The sequence below is a fragment of the Vigna unguiculata genome, chromosome 7 (genome assembly GCF_004118075.2).
Source record: "Vigna unguiculata cultivar IT97K-499-35 chromosome 7, ASM411807v1, whole genome shotgun sequence".
Taxonomy (NCBI): domain Eukaryota; kingdom Viridiplantae; phylum Streptophyta; class Magnoliopsida; order Fabales; family Fabaceae; genus Vigna; species Vigna unguiculata.
In genome coordinates this window covers 25,892,672-25,917,829 of record NC_040285.1, presented here as the reverse complement: position 1 = coordinate 25,917,829, position 25,158 = coordinate 25,892,672, and the positions used below count along the sequence as shown (strand labels likewise).

The window sequence follows — 25,158 nt, the reverse complement described above, 5'->3', positions numbered from 1 at the left end:
ATAGATTGGAGACTGTAAATATGAAACCAAGAACTGATAGTTTTGTTTTAATTATGTATTAAATTGCAAAAATGATGTGTTAGTTAAAATATGAGTAAAATGTATAACTTAAAGAGCAGTTGTGTGTGTCCTTGTCAGTGGCAGGGTCCCTAATTAAAGGGTGAAATAATGATGAATAAGAAAACTCTGAAGTGGAAAGCTTGTGAGAAACGAATCTTCTATTCCTTTCATAATACAAGATGTTCAATTCAACAACAGGAAGGAGTTGTCTATTAGCTATTAGGCCATGAACAGAAAACAAGTACAATTCATATAATATAATTTGCAGCACTACAAAAACAAAGATTGATTAGCACATACACTACTCTTTTTTTTTTATTGATTTAGTATACACACTAGTTGAATAACAAGTGGTAGCAAACTATAAAAAAGGAAAGGAGACAGAAAAGAAAAGAAAGGATAAATGGAAAGTGGTGGAAATTATGTGAAACTAAACCAACCCCACATCCTACAAAAACAAAAGCATTTTGATAAACTTTGGATTTTTTTGAGAAGGTGTTTGCCATGGTGGTGGGGTGGTTCTTTTGTAGATTACAGAAATCTTTTGAGGCTTTTTTTAAAAATTTGAAAGGATAAAAATAAAGAAAAGGTGACATGGGGACAGCAAATTTGCACCAGGTTGGACTTTTAATGAAGACAAACAATGATTTTGGTTGGAAAAGCAGGGTCCTAACTCGCAGAAGATCATTGTTCAGTGTTCTCCTACTTTAAAAAATTGTGCATTATTTTAGAGTGTAGTGATTGGCTGTATTATATGTCAGTACCATCGGGATGGGTTTTGAGAGGTCCCTGTGTTCCTTGCTTTTACACACAAACCCAAATCCCTTCTTTAAATTTCAGAATCACCATTTTACCTTCACTCACAACTCTCTCTTCCTTTGTGCAATTCCAAAAGCATGTTCTTGTGGCACACTTTCACAACGGAACATTAATCCACAAACAATATATACGTTACAACAAATAATTATTTTATGATCATCAAGCTAAACAGTCAAACACAAAAGAAATCTTACGTCGATTTTATATAAGATCAATTCAAAATATATAAGTGCATATAAATTTCATCTTATAAATTGATTTTGTAATGTTGAATTAGATTTAAAGTTCACTTTTTAACGTAATATCAAAGTTATATCTTAATAAAATTTGTTGTTTGTTAGATCTATTATTTCTCCTGCTATAAAACCACTCGTTGATGTTTAATTCTATACACAAGATGTACATAGATTGGAATCCGATTTTCTAGGGTTAGGTTAAGTCTAAAATCAAATATTCCCATGTATCCAAGTTTAGCATGAAATGGTTATGAGCTCATAAACAAATACTTTCCAATTACAAATTATAACTTGACTAGAGTGTAGTGCAGAGGATTGTAACGTAATATGCTTTAGAAATTATCCCTTTGAAGAATTGAACTTCTCAAGTAGTTCATTGACTAATTTTCTTGATAGGGAGAGTTCTACTCTGCTTTCACGCAAGGTCACATGCTACATAAGCTATTGCAGTATTTTTGTCACTTATTTTTCTGCTTCTTTTTGACTGGTTGAGTAGCAGTTTCTCTTAAACAATTCATGTCAAGTCACGAACAAGACCTTAGTTTTTAGAAAAATTACTTATATAAAATATATACATGTTTGCAGGCCCAATTTAACAGAGCCGGCCCAGAAGTTAACGGGCTGAATAGGGTAAAAGAAGGAGGGTCAAAGTAAGTCAGGGTGTCATTTTATGAAAAGGAAAACAGATATTAAAAAGATAGTTTGGTCCTAATTATTTAGGTGAGGCAATGGCAGTATTAAGCTGTCAGTGAGAGACCACTTTGAAAGGTTCACGAGTTTCTTATTTATTTATATATATATATATATATATATATATATATTATAAGTATATATATATATTATAAAGCATAAAACATAAAGCCAACTCACAGTCATAGGAAGCTATCTACCCTGGTTCCAAAATCAGCTTCTCTCTCTCTTCTCTTCTCTCTTTCTCTCTAAAATGTGACTTTGCTGTTCTTGTACGTGTGTGTGAGCCTAAACAGTACGGATACTTGAGGAAGGGAACAAATATAGAAGTGTCCAATGCGTACCAACAATACCCTCTCCTCTCTCTAAAAAACAATTCTCAAAACACTACTCTCACTGTCTGTTCTCTACTTCTCCACTCACATCTCTGCGCTGTGTGTGTCAACCACCAGGATGAGTAAACAAGACATGCTCAAAGTTCAGGTGCAAACTTCTTCCTACTTTCACTCTTCTCTTCATACCTTAATTAAACTTATTCTGTTTAACTGATCTGTGTTGTGTTTATATTTCCCCGTGTAGAATTGCCTTCTCAAGGTGAATATCCACTGCGATGGCTGCGAACAGAAAGTAAAGAAAATCCTACAGAAAATTGATGGTACATCTCTACCACCCACCCTCACCCTTTTGCCTTTTCTTTTTTCAAATTCTCATGTGATGCTAATTAGCTTCATTAAACTCAACTTTATCATGTCACTTAATTTATGCATGTTAAAGCTTCCAACTTTACTCTTTTTTTCTTTTCTTTTCTTGGTACATAGCTTGGAAGTTTTCTTTATTGGGTGGGATGGTTTCTGTATTTGCAAGCAAAGATAATTAGATTTGAGATTTGAGAGTTTAGTTTTGTGGTTAAGCATAGTGAGTTATTGTTGTGCAGGGGTGTATTCCGTGAACATAGATGCGGAGCGGGGGAAGGTAATGGTGTCAGGGCACATAGATCCAGCGAAACTGATAAAAAAGCTGAAGAGGTCAGGGAAGCATGCCGAAGTTTGGGGTGGCCAGAGAGGCATGATGTACAACCAAAACTACCCCACCTACCCTCAGTTCAAGAACTTGCACATAGATAACACCAAAGGGGGCAAGGACAACAAGTCTCAACATCACAAGGGTGGTGCTCCTCAGAAAGGTGGAGGAGGTGCTGGAGGTGGTGGTCAACTACCACACTTCCAAAATATGAAGGAAGGGTCAAAAGTACCACCCAAGAATCACAAATCTGTCAACTTCAACTTATCAGAAGATGAACTTGATGACAGTGATGAAGATTTTGATGACTTTGATGATGACTATGATGAGCTTGAAGACGATTATGATGATTTTGATGAAGAGGATGAGGAGGAAGAGTATGGACACGGCCATGGTAATGGCCGCGGCCATGGCCAGGGACAGGGGCATCCTATGCAACACAACAAGATGATGGCCCAGATGGCCCAGATGGGCCAGATGGGGAATGGACGTGGGCCTCATGGGCCTGGCGGAATGATGATGAACGGGTCTGGTATGAACAGCCATAAAGGGAACGGGGGTGGGAATTTTGGGAGTGTGAAGAAGGGTGAAGTCATTGATCTAGCCATAAAGGGCAAAGGTGGAAACTTTAACGAGGGTAAAAATGGAAATGGAGGAAAAAAAGGCAATGGAGATGGTGGTCAAAAGAACAAAGGTGGAAAGCAAAAGGGTGGTGGCGGTGGGGGAGATAACAATCATAACCATGGTAACAAGAAAAAGAACCCCAAAGCCAAAAATGGTGGTGGCTTCCTTGTTCGGTTTCTGGGCCTTGGGAAAAAGAACAAGAAGGGAGGAGGTTCACCCGACACAACAACAAACAAGAACAAAGACAACAGAGGTGGAAACAACAACATCATCAACAGCAGCAAAGGAAAGAAAAATGGAGGAGGTAAAATGGACAAAATTGACTTTGACTTTCAAGATTTTGATATCTCACCACCCAAAGGTAAAAATGGCAAGGGTGGTGGCAATAATGGTAAAAACAGTAACGGCAAGGGTCACGGTGCCAATAATGGTAATGTGGGGCACATGGGTCCAATGAGTCACCAGATGGGCCCCATGGGTCAGCGAGGCCCGATGAATCAGATGGGTCAAATGGAGCATATGAGGAACATGAACATGAACATCCCGGCGGTGCAAGGATTACCGGCGGCAGCAGCCGCGGCGGCGATGAACGGTGGGTACTATCAAGGGATGCAGGGGATGCCAATGCACATGCAACAACCAAACCCTTACAACATCCAACAACAGCAGCAGCAACAACAATTGATGGCCATGATGATGAACCAACAACAACAGCAGCAGCAACAGCAAGCGAACATGAGCATGTACCCGCCGCACATGATGTACGGAAGGGCACCGTCGATGAACTACTTTCCGCCGCCACCAATGCCGTCGCACCCGATGGCGGATCCTATCACGCATGTTTTCAGCGACGAGAACACGGAGAGCTGCAGTATCATGTAAATTATTAGTGGCGACTAGTTTGTTTTAATTAGGTTTCTTTGTATTTGTTTGTAGTATTTTGTTTTGGGGGTTCATTAAATTTTGTCCTAGTGCTAGAAAACTGTGCAACATTTTAGGAGTACTAGAGATATGATGTGGTGTTTGTTTTAATTTTGGTCCTGTGTAGGGCATGGTGTAAGACCATCACAGACTCTCACATGGCCTTTTAATTTCCTCAAATTAAATACAGCCATATGGGTCTGTAAAATTCAATGCTCTTCATTCTATTGGCCAGATATGCCCTTTTCACACTGCTCACAATATTCTATAATTCAACTTTTACTTATTTCTTTTTATAAGTTGTTTCTAATCAGGGTGTTCTGTTCTGTTACACTATGCTTTAGTTGCTTCTTCTTCTTCATCTTAGTCCTTACCTAAATAATTAGTTGAACACACGTTGTTACACTATGCTTTAGCTGCATCTTCTTTTCTTTCACTCTTTCTCTGGGGTCTTGGGAAGATGACAGAAATTCAGAAGAGGCAACAAAACTTCTTCAAACTTTTATGTTCCTCCTTCGAGGTATGAACAGTAAAAGCCTAGAGTTGTGTGGGACCACAGTCCTTATATGTTGAAAACTTTTTCTTTTCTTATACGCATCTTTCAAATGTTTCATTCTTTTCAACTCACAACTTACCTTTTCAAACAAATGAAAATAAGAGAAATGTATATGTAAGACAAATTTGTTTCCATTTACATATACCGGATTTACTAGTTACTTTTTTAAGTACAAAATTTAAATGCATTACTGTTTGTGCTACTATTGGCTATTAATTTATAATTAGATTTAGAGTTCTGTATCGATCAATTATTAAAGTATTACTTAAATTATCATTGTTTGTTGTTAATAAGTAGTGTTTGATAAATAAATATATTGTAGAATGTTGTAGTATTTTCTGTGTAGAATTAAATAATTTTTTATACCTTCTAAATTTTTACATGGTTAATTTTTTATCATTTTTTTTCAAACTAGTGTATTTTTTTTAATTTATCGGAAAAAATACTTTCTAAAATATGAATATTTCAGGAAAGTTTCAATCTAAAATGCTTTGAATTAAAATCATGTTACCTTAAGACAAAGAGCTTTAAAAATGTCAAGTTAAAGTCATGTCACCTTGGCATTAGGGGTAGCAAAACAGATAAATCTATCTTGGCTAGTCTTGTTGTTGACTCGTCAAAATCGGATCAGGATGGATCAACCCACAAGAGAAAACAGATTAAAAATTGGTGCTCGTCTCGCAATTAGGCGGACTGACGAGCTAGATTGGTCTAATTTGTTCTTGTTCTTTCACTATGCTGCAATAGATTGGTTGAATTTTTTTATGGCCCAATATTTAAAGACCCAATTTTTATGACCAAGGCCTTCCATCTATCTCTTTCGCCTGAGGACAAGCACCACATGTGCCACCGTTGTACGTCTCTGTCTGGCCAAAGTCGTCTTTCTCGCACAATGAATGAAGATACCTCGATTCAAATTTGATTTTTATTTCTCATTGTTTTCCCATGGTGAAACCGTGCAAGGCCAAGAACAACAATGTTACTCTTGTGAATTAGGTTTTGTTACTACTGAGATCATGTTCAAGATCACATGTTTAAAATTGATTTTTAATTTTACTTAAGTGTAATTCACTTTCGGGTACACTGAATTGGCGTTAGAGATTGTGACTGTAGGGTTGCACGCGAAGAATTTAGGGATTGAGAGTGTTTAGGTTGAGTGAGCCAACAAAGTTTGAGTATTACATGCATTAGCAACAGTAGATGAAAAATGATAAGAGGTCTAGCTTTGTGTTCTCAACCTTGATGCTAGAGCCACACATGCGTTTTAGTTTTTTGTTAAAAGGGTTGCGGGCTGGCCCGCTTTGACAGATACCTTGACCCAGTAGGCTGGTGGGCTGTGAGGGTCGGGTTATTACAGGCTACCCAGTAGGCTGGCGGGCTGTGAGGGCAGACCCACTTTGTTACCCTTACTTGGTACAACTTTTTCACAATGATGTTGTGTTGACTTGGTACCATAAAGAAAAAGCCTATAATAATTTTGTTACTAATAAATAATTATATTTCTAATTTTAATATTAAATTTATTAAGATGACATCATTAAATCAATTATTACATATGAGATATTATTAGTTGTCATTGTTTTGTTCTTCGAAAAGTTTGAAGAGTAACATATATTTTAATTATTCTTGAACTCAATTCTTAAATAATGACAATATTAGAAACAAAAACTTATTTGTGTAAGTCCTTATTTTTACTCAAATAGAATTTTATTCTTATATTTTTTCTATCAAGGGTTTAATTATACTCTTTTTAAATTTTAAATTTTTATATTATATTGTTTATAATATTTATTATACCATAATGACAAATATACACATGAGATAATATTTTTTGGCGTAGTGATCCACCGAACATTACAATAAATCAAAAAGCCCAAAAGAATCATCCCAATTCAGTCCGAAATCATAAAACCAAGACTTACCATAAATTATAATATAGTATAGTTCTCTTTAACTTCAATCATAATTGTGTGGAATATGAATGATACATCGTACATAAAGTATTCACTTTCTCTTTAATCCAAAAAACATAAAGTGAAAGAAAAAACAAAAGAGAATGAAAGAGATCCATGAAAGGGGATCAAAGAGAATGTAGAGACATCTCTTATATATTCATTAGGAATGGATATAACTATTAATTTGTTTTATCCTAATAATAACTTTTAAAATGATAAATAAAAATATTTTTTAAAAACAATTGTCAAAAGGAGTAAGAGGGCTTTCTTAGAAGTTATCAACGAGTGGGCTCCAAATTCTATTGGGCCATAACACTTGTTAAATATAAAGGAGGTGGCATAAGGGTGGTGCTTTTCAGGAGATGTTTTTGTATTCTGGAAGTGTTAGGGTGTTAGAAGAAAAATGATGGGGTGGGGGAAGTAACTCCCGTGGCATATGAATCTTGACTCAGGGCTGATTGGCAAAATTTGTCCAGGTTGATTGGTCATGCCTGATTCATTCTGTCAAGATTCACAAACTAACCATTCAACTTTTTTTTTCTAAGAAAAATTAAAAATTGGAATTAAAATAGTTTAAAAATTAATTTTTATATTATATTATTTATGGACGAAAATATGTAATAATGTTATAATTTAAATTACGATTTAAATATGTTTTGGTCCTTATTTTTGTGAGAAAATCTCAATTTGATTTTTCATTTTTTTAATTAAGTTTCAATTTTTGAAAAATTAATCTAATTTAATCTTTTATCTAACAATGTTAAAAATATGTTACATATCAATTCATGATTTATTATTATTATTATTATTTATTTATTTTTTTAAATTGTTCACGTGTTAACTCAGGCGTCGTGTCACATGACAGTAATATATGATGTGGTAATGACAATGTCACATGTTAGTGTAACTGCCATGTGTTATTGTTATATTCAATTAAGATCCTATATTTGTTATTTTTATCTAATTTAGTCCCATTTTTATGAAACAAAGTAATTTTGGTCCTCATCAAATTGAGACCAAATTTAATTTTTACACTGTCACGACCACATAATACGACAATAATACGTGGACAATTTTCTTTTATAATTAAATTAAAATAAAAGACCACAAATGACACTTGAAAACGTTGTTGGTACAATACTAAAAGAAAATATCAAAAATTCTTCAAAGATTGAGATTTAACTAAGAAAAAAAAAATAAGAAACCAATTTGAGATTTATTCACGAAAATAAAGACAAAAAACATATTTAAATCTTAAGTTATTTTGATGTATATAACTTAGTTTATAATTAATTATAATAAAATACTTTAACATGTAAAAATAATTTATTCGATTAATAATATTAAATAATAAATTAAAGATTAATTAAATATTTATATTATTAATTATATTTAAAAATGAAAAAGCTTTAAAAAAATATATGAAAAGGTCGGTGTGTTGGCAATCTTGTGAAACCACACTTTGGGTAGGTGGACCAACATTTTCAACCTATTTAGCCATAATGGAATGTCAACTCATTTTTTTACTCCTATAAAGAACACTTTCTTTCTACATTGTTGGATTGATAAAAATAACATGTCTTGAAAAGTTTCACATCGCTTAAGATAACCTAAGGGGTGGGTGTTAATGACTATATAATGAGCGATAAGTCCATGATGTTCCTTGTCTCAGTCAAACACACTTTAAGTTTGCATTTGTCTTTTCTTATTCTCTTGTAGTAGAGTGTTGCGAGGTTTGAGTTTAATTCTTGCTTTGGAGAGTGTGAGTATACTTGGGGTTAAAGGGCATGTGAGGGTAATTTATATGTTGTACAAATTTTCAATAATGTTATTCTCTGGTTGTCGTGGTTTTAATTCGATTTTAGGGTTTCCACGTTTTATTCTTGCGTTCCTTATTTTTATCTCATTTCTCTGTTAATAAAGTGATTCTCTGAGGTTTTTCCCAACAATGGTATCAAGAACTATGGTTCGTAGGATTTTTCTTAGTATGATTTGTGGTTGCAGCGTAATTTGATCTTCCACATCAAAAAAGATTAATTCCTTGTTATTCGAGAATCATCCTTGGTTGCTAAAGTTGTAATGAGAAATTTGATGGAATGATCATTGTCAATGTTGTGTTGACGCGGTGAATCTGCAGCTGGGTTCGTGGAGGTGCAAGGATCGTTAGTCGTGTTGGATATGCAGTGGAGTTCACATGTGGCGAGATGCTCCTAGATCTGCGGAGGACATCGTAGTTGGTGCTCGCATGGCCCAGTGAGTTATGTACGATGGAGATTTGATTTGTGTGAGTCATAGTTTGTGACATGTGTGTGGAGGAAATGCTTTGCGATTTACATATCTGCTTCGACGAGAGTCAATGGTGGTGCTACGTCAGCAGGTATTACATCGATAAGTGTTGCTTTTCTGGCGAGAGAGTAAAATGGCACGGTGGCTGCGAATTGCGGATGTTCGATTTGTGGTTTTTTTGCAAGGTTTGGTTGTTTTGCATCTAATGGAAATTCTTGGAATGGTTTGATTCTAAGTGGAAATTCTTGGGATGGTTTAATTCCAAGAGGAAATTCTTGAGATGGTTTGATTCCAAGTGAAAATTCTTGGGATGGTTTGATTCCAAGTGAAAATTCTTCGAATGGTTTAATTCCAAGTGAAAATTCTTGGGATGGTTTGATTCCGAATGGAAATTCTTGGGATAGTTTGATTCCAAGTGAAAATTCTTGGGATGGTTTGATTCCAAGTGGAAATTTTTGGGATAGTTTGATTCCAAGTGATACTCCTTATGGTGGAGTATGATTGCTGGTATAGGCAATGAAGATGTGTTTATTTTAATCAGGGTGAAGAATGTTGGACTGATGAAAATAACATGTCTTGAAAAGTCCCACATCGCCTAAGATAACCTAGGGGGTGGGTGCTAGTGACGATATAATGGACTCCAAGTCCATGATATTCCTTAATCAAACACACTTTAAGCTTGTATTTGACTTTTCTTATACTCTTATAGTAGAGTGTTGTGAGGTTTGGGTTTAATTCTTGCTTTGGAGGGTGTGTACTTGTTGTTAAAGGACATGAGAGGATAGTCTATATGTTGTACAAATTTTCACATAATGTTATTCTCTAGTGGTCGTGGTTTTCCTCCAATTTTAGAGTTTCCATGTTATATTCTTGTGTTCCTTATTTTTATCTTAGTTCTCCGTTAATATGACTTTTACTCATACATTTTGTTTTTATAATATTTTACTTTTATTAAATTAGAAATAAATTGAGAAAGTTATCATTATATAATATTTTTTATTGTTATACTACCTATAATTTAGTTAATTAAATGGATAATGATATTTCAACAAAAGTATTTGACAAGTTTTTTACAAAGGTGACGTGGCAGTGGTTTTTTTAAATTTTTATTACGAAAAGGTTAGTTCACACGTGCGGTGGAAAGAGAAAGGAAACTGAAATTAAATGTAAGTTAGAGAGAGAAAGTGAAGAAGAGAGAAAGGGGGAAAGTGAGGCTGGGGGGTTGCGGAGTGAGAAATCGAGAGAGAGACGGAGGAAGTAAGGTCGCCGGAGTTTCTGGTTCAGTGAAAGCGAGATTCCGGCAAGCATTTCGCCATCGTTAGTGGAGGATAGTTATCAATGAAAGCGAGAAAGATAGAGGAAAAGAGGGATAAAGTGAGAACGAGAATGAGAGAGTGAGAGGAGTTAAGCATTGCAGATTAGTGGTCAATAATTGTAGTCATTGCCGCCGTTTGGGTGGGTTACCGAGACAGGTCGTAGAAGAAGTCGTCGACGACAAGGAATTCGTCTTCCCGAGCGTACAATTAATATTGTGTTGGGACATTTGTTAAAAGAAAAATGATATCGGGAGTTAATCGAATTAGTCAATTGTCATTTATGTGAATGTTAGGCAGTGCATGAATGATGGATAAAGGAATTTGTAAATTACTGAATTCATGAATGAATGATCCAAATAGCATATGTAAATGAACTTTACTGAAGTCTGCACTGAACAAACTAAACTTTGCATGCAACTCCCCACTTAGTTATGCGTCACTCCCCACTTATTTTTCGATTTGTTGTTTTGTGGGTTGTGTGTTGTTTGACAAAGCACCCAATGTAGTTCATGGAGATTGGGTTATGGAGAAGAATTTGTAAGTCATTGAATGAAAGAGCAATGATCCAAATACCATATATAAATGACTTTGACTGAAGTCTGCACTGTCCATACAAAAACATAAATGTTACTCTCCACATAGTTATTCATTACTCCCCACTTAGTTTTGGATTGTTTTATTTGGTTTATGTCTTGTTCATCAAAGCACCCAGTTTAGTTAATGGAGCATGGTTGATGGAGAAGACTTTGTCAATGATTGAATGAAAGAGCAATGATGCAATTACCGTATATGAACGAACTTTACTCATGTCTACACTGTGCAGTCAGAACATTGTGCGTAACAACCCACATAGTTATTCGTTACTCCCCACTTAGTTTTGGATTGTTTTATTTGGTTTTTATGTTGTTCATCAAAGCACCCAGTTTAGTTAATGGAGCATGGGTGATGGAGAAGACTTTGTCAATGATTGAATGAAAGAGCAATGATCCAATTACCGTATATGAATGAACTTTACTCAAGTCTGCACTGTATAGTCAGAAAAGTGTGCGTAACTCCCCACATAGGTATTCCTTACTCCCCACTTAGTTTTGGATTGTTTCATTTTGTTTCTGTCTTATTCATGAAAGCACCCAGTTTAGTTAATGGACCATGGGTGATGCAGAAGACTTTGTCAATGATTGAATGAAAGAGCAATGATGCAAATACTGTATATGAACGAACTTTACTCAAGTTTGCACTGTGCAGTCAGAACATTATGCGTAACTCCCCACATAGTTATTCGTTACTCCGCACTTAGTTTTGGATTGTTTTATTTGGTTTGTGTCTTGTTCATCAAAGCACACAGTTTAGTTAATGGAACATGGGTGATGGAGAAGACCTTGTCAATGATTGAACGAAAGAGCAATGATGCAATTACCGTATATGAATGAACTTTACTCAAGTCTGCACTGTACAGTCAAAAAATTGTGTGCAACTCCCCACATAGTTATTCTTTATTCCCTACTTAGTTTTGGATTGTTTTATTTGGTTTCTGTCTTGTTCATCAAAGCACCCAGTGTAGTTAATGGAACATGGGTGATGGAGAAGACCTTGTCAATGATTGAACGAAAGAGCAATGATGCAATTACCGTATATGAATGAACTTTACTCAAGTCTACACTGTACAGTCAAAAAATTGTGCGCAACTCCCCACATAGTTATTCTTTATTCCCTACTTAGTTTTGGATTGTTTTATTTGGTTTGTGTCTTGTTCATCAAAGCACCCAGTGTAGTTAATGGAGCATGGGTGATGGAGAAGACATTGTCAATGATTGAATGAAAGAGCAATGATGCAATTACCGTATATGAATGAACTTTACTCAAGTCTGCACTGTACAGTCAAAAAATTGTGCGTAACTCCCCACATAGTTATTCTTTACTCCCCACTTAGTTTTGGATTGTTTTATTTGGTTTGTGTCTTGTTCATCAAAGCACCCAGTTTAGTTAATGGACCATGGGTGATGGAGAAGACCTTGTCAATGATTGAATGAAAGAGCAATGATGCAATTACCGTATATGAATGAACTTTACTCAAGTCTGCACTGTACAATCAAAAAATTGTGCGTAACTCCCCACATAGGTATTCCTTATTCCTCACTTAGTTTTGATATCTGTTATTTCGGTTTTGTGTTGTTTGACAAAGATCCGAGTTCAGTTCATGGAGCTTGGGTGCATGGAGAAGACTTTAGAAATCATTTAATGAATGAACAATTATCCAAATTGAGTATATAAATGACCTTCACTCCAGTCTGCGTTGTACTGGCAAAAACATACATGTAACTCCCCACATATTAATGAGTAAGTCCCCACTTTGGTTACAGTACTGTGTTTTTCCTATACTGAATTTAGACAAGTGCTCCTTTGAATGTCCATTTGATGATAGAAATTACATTTTGAGAGACTAAATGAATGTTCAATGTTCCAAAATGATACACTTGATTGAGTTTAGTGAAAGCTGAAACATTTTAAACATACAGTGTATTGTAGCTCCCCATATACGTTTGCGGTACTCCCCAAAACGATGTTTAATATAGTTTTAGTGAATAAACCACTTGAAGTTTTGATACGACGAACAATAGGGACAATACTAAACAAATGGTTGCCGCCGACCAAGAAAGGTGGACCCAGAGTTCGCAAAACACTACCAACTCCAAAAGCTTCGTCTTTTGGATGATAGGGAGAGTCTTCGCTTTCACTGATAACTATTCTCCACTAACGACGGCGAAATGTTTGCCGGAATCTCGCTTTCACTGAACTAGAAACTCCGGCGACCTTACTTCCTCCCTCTCTCTCTTGATTTCTCACTTCGCAACCCCCTGGCCTCACTTTCCCCCTTTCTCTCTTCTTCACTTTCTCTCTCTAACTTACATTTAATTTCAGTTTCTTTTCTCTTTCCGCCGCACGTGTGAACTAACCTTTTCGTAATAAAAATTTAAAAAAATCGCTGTCACGTCACCTTTGTAAAAAGCTTGTCAAATACTTTTGTTGAAATATCATTATCCTAATTAAATATGTTCATTTCAACACTCTTCCTCGAGTTAGTAAACGAATGTCATACATTGATGATTAACAAAGTTGGTTTGTTGGAACTTTGGTAAGACTATATGCAAGTTGAATATCTGACAATTCCAAAAAAATTTATCAAGTTTTTTCTTGATTAAATTTTTTTATCAACTATTACAGATCATGCTAGCGAGGAGAAAAGGATGAATCAAAGCAAAGCAAGTAACAATCACGACACAACATCAATGAAATCGAAAACAAAACAGTTGCAACATTCATCTCAATAGTAGAAATGAAAACAAATGAAACAAACATTCATCCTATGGCGAAACAAAATTAGAAAACTAGGTAAGGATAAAACCTTTGTCGTTGTGATTCTCGGTTACTTCTCCTTTCCTCTTTACTCTTCTTCTTCTGCTTCTCTGCTTCACTCTCCTTACCTTTTTCACGTCTTTTCCCAAAGAGACCACCAAAACTCCAAGAATGCTCCAAAACCCTCGATCCCCTTTTCTCTTTTAGTTATCCCCTTTTATATTGTTCCTCCTAGCACTTGAAACGTCACCTTAACGTCATTAAGTCTGTTATAGGTTTCTTGAACCATTAACGGGAATTAGTTGTTTTGATTAAGTTCTTTAGTTATTTAAATGAATGGGTTAGGGGTCAATTAGTGCAAAGTTAGTTTTGTTGAGTGCGTGTTAGTGATTGTGGGTTAGCGGAGAGTTAACATAGAGTTAATTTAGTTGAGCGTACGTGAGATGCGTGTGAGGGGTTAACGTAGAGTTAGTGTGAGAAGTGTGTGAAGGGAGTGTGAGTGAGTGCATGCGTGTGAGTGTCTCGTGAGATACGTATGAGTTACGTGAGGTTTAATGTATGCATGGGGCTTAGAGTGTGTGCGTTGCTGTGAGTGAATGTGGGTGAGAGAAGAGAGTGTGTGTGAGCGTATTATGTGAGGTGTGGGTGTGTAGTGTGGTCGTAGGCAAACCATGGAGTTTCACCACATCTCTAAATAAGAGTTTTGCTATGTAACTTGCATCATCTACCTTGTGGCATGGTATGAAATGAACCATCTTGCTAAACTTATCCACAACCACAAAGATAAAGTCAAATCCCCTTTGAGTTTTAGGTAGACCAAAGATAAAATTCATGCTAATGTTTTTCCATCGGGATGAAGCAATTGGGAGAGGGGTGTATAAGCCATGAGGCATAGTTTTAGCCTTGGCTTGTAAGCATGCAATGCACTTATGACAATGCCTTTGAACTTCCTTTCTTATTATTAGTTTTCTTTTTTAACATTTTTTTTGTATGTTTTTATTGTTTTTATCTCTTTATTCCTTTTTTTTTCTTAAATCTTTTATCTCACCCATTTGTATTTTCATCCTATTTTCGATTTTTTTAGCCTAATTATATTTTCTGGACGAAATTGGATGTTGACACTCTACAATAGATTTTAAATATAGACTATTCTAAGAGTAACCCTTTGATTTTGGTTGGTGATATTGTATCTAATACTCTAAGTACATATGTAAGTGTTGTCATAAACGAAAAAGAAGTCCAAAATGTTTGGAATTTTTTCACAAGAACAAGGAAAGATAAGTATGACATTGAAAAGACCATGCGTAAATATTGTGGCCATAACTACAAAGTTGCCAGAAACCTTATAACTAAAAATAATTATGAGACTTCACATTTAAGTTGGCATGTCAATGTATGTAAAAGTATTGCAAACTTAGATTTGGATTTAAATCTTTATCTAGAAGGAAAATTTGGGACACAAAAATTCAATCAAAAGATTCATCTTAAGTTACTTGTGAGAGTCATAATTAAACACGGTATTTTTTATAATTTTGTTGACCATGAAAGAATTAGAGAGCGGATAAAAAAATTAGTCCTAATTTTGACATGAAATGTAGGAACATTATTATTTTAAATATGGAAAAGGAATAAATAGAAGAGATTGATAAAGTTAAGAAAATTACTTTTAAGGGTTGTATTTGTCAAATTGCACACTTTGTTGATGAAAAATGGAAATTAACAAGTAAGATTCTTAACTTTTGTTGAGTGAAACCACCATACACAAATGTTAAACTAGAAAGTGTTGTATTTGATTTCCAAAACCAACATGGTACTCATTAGAAAAATTTATCAATTACCTTGGACAATGCTTATGCTAATAATATCTTGTAAAACATATAGTTGAAGATGATTTAAAGGTAGTTGACGAACTTCATACTGTTAGACATGGTGTTAAGTATGTTGAATCATCAGATATAAGAACTTTCAAATTAAAAAAAAAAATATGATAATGAAGTTGACATAAATATGAGCATTCGTTTGAGATTAGATGTGACTACAAGATAGAATTCAACTTATGTTATGTTTGAAAGTGAATCAAATAAGAAAGCTTATGAAATTATCAAAGTGATTGATAAAAATTTTAAAAATTGTTCATCTTCTAAGAAATGAAATAGTGGAGAAAAAATGTGTCAATTCTTAAAACCAATTTATGAGATTACAAACATGATGTCTGGTTCATTTAATCTCACACTATTGTGGGAAACACTTTTAACAATGATTAAATAAGGCATTTAAAGACGGTATTTTGACTGTAATGATATTAAATGTCTTTAACAAAAGACACACCCTTTTTTAAGTACGCATTAAGCAAAACCAGTAAAAGTAAAAAATTATATATACAATTCATCCTTAGATCTTGATCTTCACTCAATTCATTTACATATTTAAAAGCAAATCTGTTTACAAGTTCATTAGCCATATACAAAAAATTATCACCACCCAATTTCGTGGGTGAATGCATTTGTTTTGTTAAAAAAAATAAATAAATAAACAAAAAATAAAATAAAATAATATGTTTTTGATTGATGGTAGGTTTTTTAACTTTAATTCTACCATGGAAAAAAAAAGAAAAAAAGAAGAACACAGGATAATCTAATTTGTCTTTAATTATCACACTCTTTTCATGAGCCCAAATGTTTTGTACATACTTTCATCTTCACTCCTCATTTGTTATTTACACTCTACACATGATATGTCATGTCAGTAAAGGATATTTTACTATTTTATAATCTTTGTTTTGTAGAGAAGGGTATAATATTAGAAGCAATATTGTTCATAATAATTACAATAAATATCTTGAATTTATACTTATGTGATGGATGTGTCTCATTGATTTTTTTAGAAGATATTACTTTAATTATTAAAAACAAATATTCCCGATAATAATGCTTTTTAAAAAATGGTACGATTTTAATAATTGGAAGAAAATATTCCCTATAATAATGCTTTTTAAAAAATGGTACGATTTTAATAATTGGAAGAAAATATTCCTGGTAATATTTAAAATCAATTATATAAATAATATATTATGATTTGATCCTAATCTTCATGATATGATTCTAGTAATTACATGCACCAATATTTTGTTAATAATTATAATCAATACCTTATGAAACGATTTAATTTCTATAATATGCTTTTTTGGGACCAATTCCTTCCTAATATATTTATTAGAATTAAAGACTAGGATTTCAGTGGTATCAAAGGTATCTATATAAGCACAAAACATCTCCAATACAAAAAAAAATCGAAAAACCTCTCTTCTTTTTTATTACCAGAGCACACACGCATAAAGGAGTCACCTTACTATCCTTTCAGTCGGTTTTGCTCTATTCGTGACCTTAGAAGGTAAATTTTTCTTGCTCACAATGTTATTCATGTATTGCCGAGACTATGTTATAATATCAAGTGTATGATTGATTGACCCGTTGTATGGCTAAATGTGTCTGGGGTTCGAATGTTAGGTGATTTTGGGTTTGGGTTCGTCATTGATATGTTCAACCCTTCTCTTTCCTTTCATGTGCGATGCCATTATTTTGGTAATTAGAAATATTTTTTCCTAGGCTCTTAATTCTCTTAAAAAAAAAAATAATATTATTTCTTTTATATAAGTATTAAATACCATACCATGTCTCAAACTTGCTTGATAATTCAAACACTCCTTCATAGGCTTTTAATTCTTTTTCTTATTAAAATAATAATGATAATAAATAAATAATATTTTTTAATATCATGTCAAGTCTCGAATTTGTTTGATAACTAAGTCATTTATCATGTTGAATCTCGGATTCTCTTGATATTAATAAAAAATATATAAATTAAAATCTAAAAATTAAAAATAATAATAATATCAAACAACAAATTTTTTTATAAAGAACTATGTTCTCCCTAATTTTCCAAATGAAAATACGTACGAGTGAGGTATAATCCTCGTCGGGCCAAAAACATAAAAAAATAATTTTATTTTTAATCTTTATTATTTTTTTATGTGTTTTTTATTTTGTTTGATTTTTTGGGGAACAACAAATATTTTAAACATCAATTCTATCTTGCACTCTTAATTCAAGAGGGAACCATCTTAAGACGTGCATTGTGCAGTACGAGTGAGGTATAATCCTCGTCGGGCCAAAAACATAAAAAAATAATTTTATTTTTAATCTTTATTATTTTTTTATGTGTTTTTTATTTTGTTTGATTTTTTGGGGAACAACAAATATTTGAAACATCAAATTCTATCTTGCACTCTTAATTCAAGAGGGAACCATCTTAAGACGTGCATTGTGCAGTGTTAATACCTTCCCCACATGTAACTGACTCTCGAACCCAAATTTGATTTCAAAGACCATTCTTTTTTAAGGTTTTTCTATAGTTTCCCATAATAATCTATAGTGGCGACTCCTCTTTTAAATTATTTTCGTCGTCCATCGCGATCTCAATTGCGACATCCTCTTATACTGTGTTCATGGGCTTTTACCTAGATGGGCTTGGTCCACGTGTTTAATCACCTTGATTAACTTTGTCTAATATTTTGCTAATATGATTTAGCTAATACTTCACCTTAACCATCATCTACAATTGCTAATGACCTAACCGATATGATGTCATTCTTATAGAAGTACATTTAGGCCGAGGACATTTCAAGCCAAGTGGTCGAGGTGTTTACATAACATAGGCTACAAAACATAACCAGTATTGTCATGTCGGACTTGGGCTATTTTGTCACCTCCTAAGTATATATATTACACTAGCCATCAAGGATAGACATGATATTCTTTTGAGTCTTCAAATTGGCAATATGATGTCGGTATTTGTTTGGCTAATACGTGCAAAGAAAATTTGTATTTTTTTAGTTGTCTCGCTATATAGACCTACCTTCCATTAGTAGTGACGATTGTATGTAGCTAGAGATGTCAACAGGGCAGGTAAGGTACGAGTAGTAACTCCCATGTGCCCTACCTGTGAGATAAATATTCATTCTGTACTCGTACTTCGGTTATTCGTTATACAGGTACCCGCATACTTTTTAAATATTCACAGGTACCTGCGGGTATTTACAAAAAGAAAATTTTAATATTCAACACCAAATTTTAATCATAAATTCAAATAAAAATACAATGCATAATATTTATAAATTTCAAACAAAGTGCAAATAATGCATTTAAATAGTGTTGAATGACAGTTTATAAACAAATGGAGATTTTTTAAAACCAATTAATAAAAAATAACTCATTCAAAATCAATGTAGTAATGTTTTAATCATTGTTTTTTATATTTTTTTAATTAAAATTATAGTATAGCGGATACGGGTATCCACGGGTATAGATACTATGATACATGTACCCGTCCCGTTAACATGCGGATATAAAAAATATTCGTACTTGTTACTCACAGGTATCCATTTTGAATATCCATTTCTTACCCGTTACAGGTTTTATCCATGGATACCTGTGGTTATGAATTTTTTGACACCCTATATGTACCCATTGGGCTGTAATGGTTGCCAATTCCACCTTGATCCATTTGGTGAAGTAGTCGACGCCTACTAGTAGAAACTTTACTTAATCCTTTCCTATAGCGAAGGGCCCTATAATATTCATCCTTCATTTTGCGAAAGGTCATGGGAAAGAATATATGATGCAACCCCTCTTGTTTCCATGAATCAAATTACCATGTTTTTGTCATGGTATGCATCTCTTCACATATTCGATGAGTTTTCCTTCGTAGTCAGTCATAAGTAACTGACTCCTAACACTCATGTTGCCATGGTTCTCACTTTTGAGTGATATCCATATATACGCTCATGCACTTCTTGGATTATGTCTTTTGATCTCCATGTACCGTAATGATATCATGTGATGCAGAAAGGAAATGTATGTTTATTTAGATGAACCAACAATAGATGATTATGAAGATAATGAAGATTTTGATGTACTCAAATATTGAAAGACTAAAGAGACAAGTTTTCCTATATTGTTTATAATGGTTCAAGATGTGCTCAATATTTCGTTTACTATAATGACATCAGAGTTAGCTTTAAGTAAAGGTGGACATGTACTTTCAAAAGTTAGAAGCTTCGTTCTTCTTATTCATGTGTAAATGTTGATTTGTATTCAAAATCGGTTATATAGAGTTTTTGAAAATCCTAGTGGTAAGTTTATATGCTATTATTTTTAAAATTACTTTAGATTAAATAATTAACTCTAAACTAGTGGTTTGATTGTATTCCAATTGGTTATGAAGTTCTTCAAGATATTTTGGCCATGAAATCATTGATGAGTTTAAGCTTCTTGAAGATATTGAGGATTTACAAGTTTTTTTATTGATTTTTGGTCCTTTAGTTCATTGTTTGATTACTACTTCTCTTTTTAACTATGGATCCTTTGATTGTCAAAACAGTCTAATAAATAAAAAGATTTTCTTAATGATATATTAAGCCATTATCTCAATACAATAGACATAAAAGTTTCAAGCAAAAAAATTGCAGAAGTTATCAGGATAGGTTGTCTGTGTAATATTATTGACTTCAAAATTTGGTTGGGATATGTTGAGCTTACGATAATGGGAGTATTTAGTGTATAACCTGCAATTATTTTTGGTGAAATTTAGAGTGAACATCAATTAAAAACTTTATTATTTTATAGTTTTGAAAGTGGCACCTTTAGTTCATTACTTAACAAAAAGATTTTTTTTTTCTTTTGCTTCCAAGCAACCTTGCATGAGGGTATACTTCACAGGGTTGGTCAGTCAGGGAGGTCATGATGTTGAAATGGAACAAACACTAAAAAACAGTGAAGTGGTGGCAAAAGCTATAACGGTTCAATATTGACATCTAAAATTGTTTTTGCTATTTATTGTTCTAAATGTATTCAAGAACCAATTGGAATCCTTGTTAGGATATTAGGAGATAGAAAGGATGTTATTGAATTCATTATTATTATTATTATTATTATTATTTATTATAATTTCTCACAATATTTATGTTCATGAGCATCTACAATTCATACTTTCTAGAACATGCATAAACTAAAGCCTATTCTTTATGTTAAGGATGGAACAATATGATGCATAAATGCCTAAAGCCTTAACAGAAAATTGGTATAATTCTTGCTAGTGAGCCAACGCAGCTTATACGAGTTGGCTCATCACGAGTTGGATTGAAAATGAGTAACCCAACCCGCTTCATTTTATGATGAGCCAGAAATTTTGTAACCCAGCTCAACCCACCATGGGTTGGTAGGTTAAGTGGGTTGGCTAACCAACTCACATAAAAAAGATATTTATTTATTTATTTTTTAGTATTCAAATATTTAAATAAATTTTTAAGTAACCCATGAGATGACAATCATAGTAAAATCAAGAAAATCACGCTCACCACTAATATATGATGAATTGTTTTCAAGAAAGTATTCATATAATCTAAGAAAACATGGTTAATATTACACATTTTATGTCATGCTATTTAACAAAATATAAATAAAAAAACTATATATTTTTGTCATGCTAGTTTAGAAAAAATTGTTTATAAGACGGTCGCTTGAGTAATTTACTATAAACATTATAGTTAAAAATTAAAGTATCAACATATGTAACTTGACAATCAAATTAATTAAACATTCAAACTATTCAAATATTATTGAGCAACATTTTAGCATTTAAAAATATGAATTTGTGAACATATATAATAGGAGTAGTAAATAATTATTAAAAAACTTTAAAAAAATTAAAAGAAAATTAAAAAAAATTGTAAAAAAATGTTGGTGAATTAAGTGAGCCAACTCACCTTCAACTCGGTTCAAACCCGTTTAACCCTAGAGATGTCAAAATGGGTTTCAACCCGTGAGCCAACCCGACTCACCACGGGTTCGAGCCGGGTTGGGTTGAGAAAAATTCAACTTTTTTAAAAGTGGGTTAAATTCAACCCGACTCACTTAACTCACGGGTTGAAGGTGGGTTGACCCACTTAACCCACCAACATATTTTTACAATTTTTTTTTTAAATTTTCTTTTAATTTTTCTAATAATTATTTATTAATCCTATTATCTTTGTTCACAATTTCATATTTTTAAATGCTAGAATGTTGCTTAATTATATTTTAATAGTTTGAATGTTTAATTAATTTGATTGTCAGGTTATATATGTTGATACATTAATCTTAACTATAATCTTTATAGTAAATTACTCAAGTAACCGTCTTATAAACAATTTTTTCTAAATTAGCATGAAAAAAATGTATAGTTTTTTTATTTATATTTTGTTGAATAGCATGATAGAAAATTTGTAATATTAGTCATGCTTTTTTAGACTATATGGATACTTTCTTGGAAATAATTCTTCATATATTGGTAGTGAGCATGATCAAAATATTGGTTCTTGATTTTACTATGATTGTCATCTCATGGGTTACTTAAAAATTTATTTAAATATTTGAATACTAAAAAAAAATTAGGTGTGTTAGTGAGCCAACCCATTTAACCTACCAACCCATGATGGGTTGAGCTGGGTTACAAAATTTTTGGCTCACCATAAAGTGAGCCGGGGTTCACTCATTTTCAACTCGACTCGTGGTGAGTCAACCCGTGTGAGCCAGATTAGCTTACCTTGACATATCTATTTAACCCATAAATTAAGTAAGCCGAGATGAGTTGAATCCACTTTTAAAAATATTATATTTTTCTCGACCCTTGACTCACGGATCGAAATCCAAGCCAAATTGACAGAATTAGTAAGGATGTAGTCCTTATTACTTCTTGACAAACTTACCTCCTCCGAATATTTAAATTAGAATAATTATATTATAAAAAACGTTTTTAACTCGACTATCTATTTTTAATCTATTAGTTTTTGCTTTCAAATTAAAATAATCATAATGATATATCATGCAGATTTTGAATAACAATGGTATTTGATACAATATTATAAAATAAATAGAAAAATAATACTAAACGGTGATGAAATATTTGAATGTCACATAAATATATAATTAGCACAAAATTATAGCTTCTATAGATAAACTTAATATCACAAAAAACACAGATATTTTTTATTTCGTTTAGTGAAGTAATTAACCATATTGGTTTTATTTATTTTATGTAAAAATAGTTATATTACATGGAAAAATAATAGTAATAACTATAGGAATAAGCAACAACATAATAACTCTCCTTTATAATATATATATATATATATATATATATATATATATATATATATATATATATATATATATATATATATATATATATATATATATATATATATATATATATTTATTTATTTATTTATTATAAACAAAAACAAAATAGCAAATGTAATGTTGGGTTCACTAAAGAAAGAAAAATTGTTAGGTATTATTATTATTATTACAACAAAAATCTGAATAGATCACACTTTTTTTTTTGGTACTTGCCCTCCTAGGTTCGTTCGAAGAAAACATGATTAATAGTTACGAAGCTCTGTCTTTTGTTATGAAACCCTGAAAAAGGATTCGGATCTTTGAGCGTGCAGGAAAACATTCCACAATGTGTTTTTGGTGCACTAAAACTCGGGCATAATAGATCTGTATAGAGAATTTCTGATGGTTTTGCCTTTCTTCTCTCCTTTCTATATTCATTTGTAATCCCGTGCAGATTCTTAATATTTGCAGAACAAAGCATCACGTGTCATAGAGAAGGTAGCAACTCTAGCTACACGAATACACATATCTACGTAATTCTGTTCATGCATTTAGGGCATTTAGGTGTAGTGAAACCTGCCATTATCTACCTTGTTGTCAATCCAAACCCCGAAATTTGGATGAGTACTTGTGACATGTATACCATTGTCTATCTACCAAAACCATGAAATAATATCATTTTTCTTGTGATGGATACTATTGTATGCGACTGGTGAACTTGTAAATGTGTAAATGAATTGAGTGAAGATCAAGATCTAAGGATGAATTGTTTATATAGTTTTTTACGATTTTGCTTAATGCATACAGAGAAAAGAATGTGTCTTTTTTTCCTCCCTCCAACTCCAGTATTTCCTGTATAAAGAATATGGTTTTGTGTATATGATTCCACATTTTGAATAAGGGTTCTCTGTGTACTTTCAAGTATGAAAGTAGTTTTGGATATAGGTATTTTTGTACCTATGAGTCTGGATGTACATTTAGAAGGGGAGCAATGGTAATCCAAAGATGAAATTGTCTGCATTTGCATACTCTGTTTTTGTGCAGGGATTGATTTGTTTGATTTGACATGAAGCAGGATGGATCATCAAGGGCATGGGCATGGGCAGAACCCATCTCTGGGAGTTGTTGGGAGTGGAACTCAACTCACTTATGGTTCTAATCCATACCAAGGAAGCCACTTAACAGGTTCACCTGGGATGGTTGTTGCATCACCAGGGACCATTCCATCCACTGGTCAAGCAGCAGCAACTCAACTAGGACAGCATCAACTTGCTTATCAGCACATGCATCAGCAACAACAACAGCAGATGCAGCAGAGACTCCAAGGCTTTTGGACAAATCAATATCAAGAAATTGAGAAAGTCACTGATTTCAAGAACCACAGCCTTCCCTTGGCAAGGATAAAAAAGATCATGAAAGCAGATGAGGATGTGAGAATGATATCAGCTGAGGCACCTGTCATATTTGCAAGGGCATGTGAAATGTTCATATTGGAGTTAACCCTGCGTTCTTGGAACCACACTGAAGAGAACAAAAGGAAAACACTTCAAAAGAATGACATTGCAGCAGCCATCACAAGAACTGATATCTTTGATTTCTTGGTTGATATTGTGCCTAGGGAGGACTATAAAGATGAAGTGCTTGCATCAATGCCAAGAGGAACTGTACCTGTTACAGCCCCCCCTGAGGCACTTCCTTACTGCTACATGCCTCCTCAACATGCACAAGTAGGAGCTGCTGGTGTCATGATGAGTAATAAGCCTGTCATGGACCCTTATGCTCAACAGTCTCATCAATACAACATGGCACAACAAATGTGGCCACAACCACCAGAACAACAACAATCATCATCAGACCAGTAGCTACTTCTTATAAAAGGCTCTTCCTTTTTATTTCTCTCTTGTTAATTAGTTTTCCACGGATTTAAATCTTAAATTTGGTGTTGGACTGCTCATTTCAGTACATTATAGTAAAATTTAAGTCTGCAGTTTTTGAGTTGTACTTTCCATCTTTTTCTTTATGGAATTTCCTATTTCCTCTCATAGAGATTCTTGATGTATGGCAAATATAAATTGTCAATAATGTTTATGATTTAACAGTTATAGT

General features: G+C 33.3%; 2 protein-coding genes across 2 annotated transcripts; both read left to right on the top strand.

Annotated features, from left to right (window-relative positions):
* The first annotated feature begins 1,965 nt into the window (after positions 1-1,965).
* Positions 1,966-4,628, top strand: LOC114191476 (heavy metal-associated isoprenylated plant protein 34). The gene is made up of 3 exons (XM_028080656.1): positions 1,966-2,288; positions 2,385-2,460; positions 2,740-4,628. The coding sequence occupies exons 1-3, from the start codon at positions 2,259-2,261 to the stop codon at positions 4,329-4,331; spliced, it is 1,698 nt and encodes a 565-aa protein (XP_027936457.1). The 5' UTR covers positions 1,966-2,258; the 3' UTR covers positions 4,332-4,628.
* A 19,500-nt stretch (positions 4,629-24,128) lies between these two features.
* On the top strand, positions 24,129-25,000 carry LOC114189548 (nuclear transcription factor Y subunit C-3-like). Its single transcript, XM_028078141.1, has one exon. It carries the CDS (start codon positions 24,129-24,131, stop codon positions 24,912-24,914), a length of 786 nt encoding a protein of 261 aa, XP_027933942.1. The 3' UTR covers positions 24,915-25,000.
* The last annotated feature ends 158 nt before the right edge of the window (positions 25,001-25,158 follow it).

Bases quoted from the DNA above. Each gene is read 5' to 3' on its own strand.
- LOC114191476 (XM_028080656.1), top strand. From the start codon at position 2,259: ATGAGTAAACAAGACATGCTCAAAGTTCAG. The intron at 2,289-2,384 runs GTGCAAACTTCT...TTCCCCGTGTAG, and splicing joins AAGACATGCTCAAAGTTCAG to AATTGCCTTCTCAAGGTGAA. The intron at 2,461-2,739 runs GTACATCTCTAC...ATTGTTGTGCAG, and splicing joins AATCCTACAGAAAATTGATG to GGGTGTATTCCGTGAACATA.
- LOC114189548 (XM_028078141.1), top strand. From the start codon at position 24,129: ATGGATCATCAAGGGCATGGGCATGGGCAGAACCCATCTCTGGGAGTT.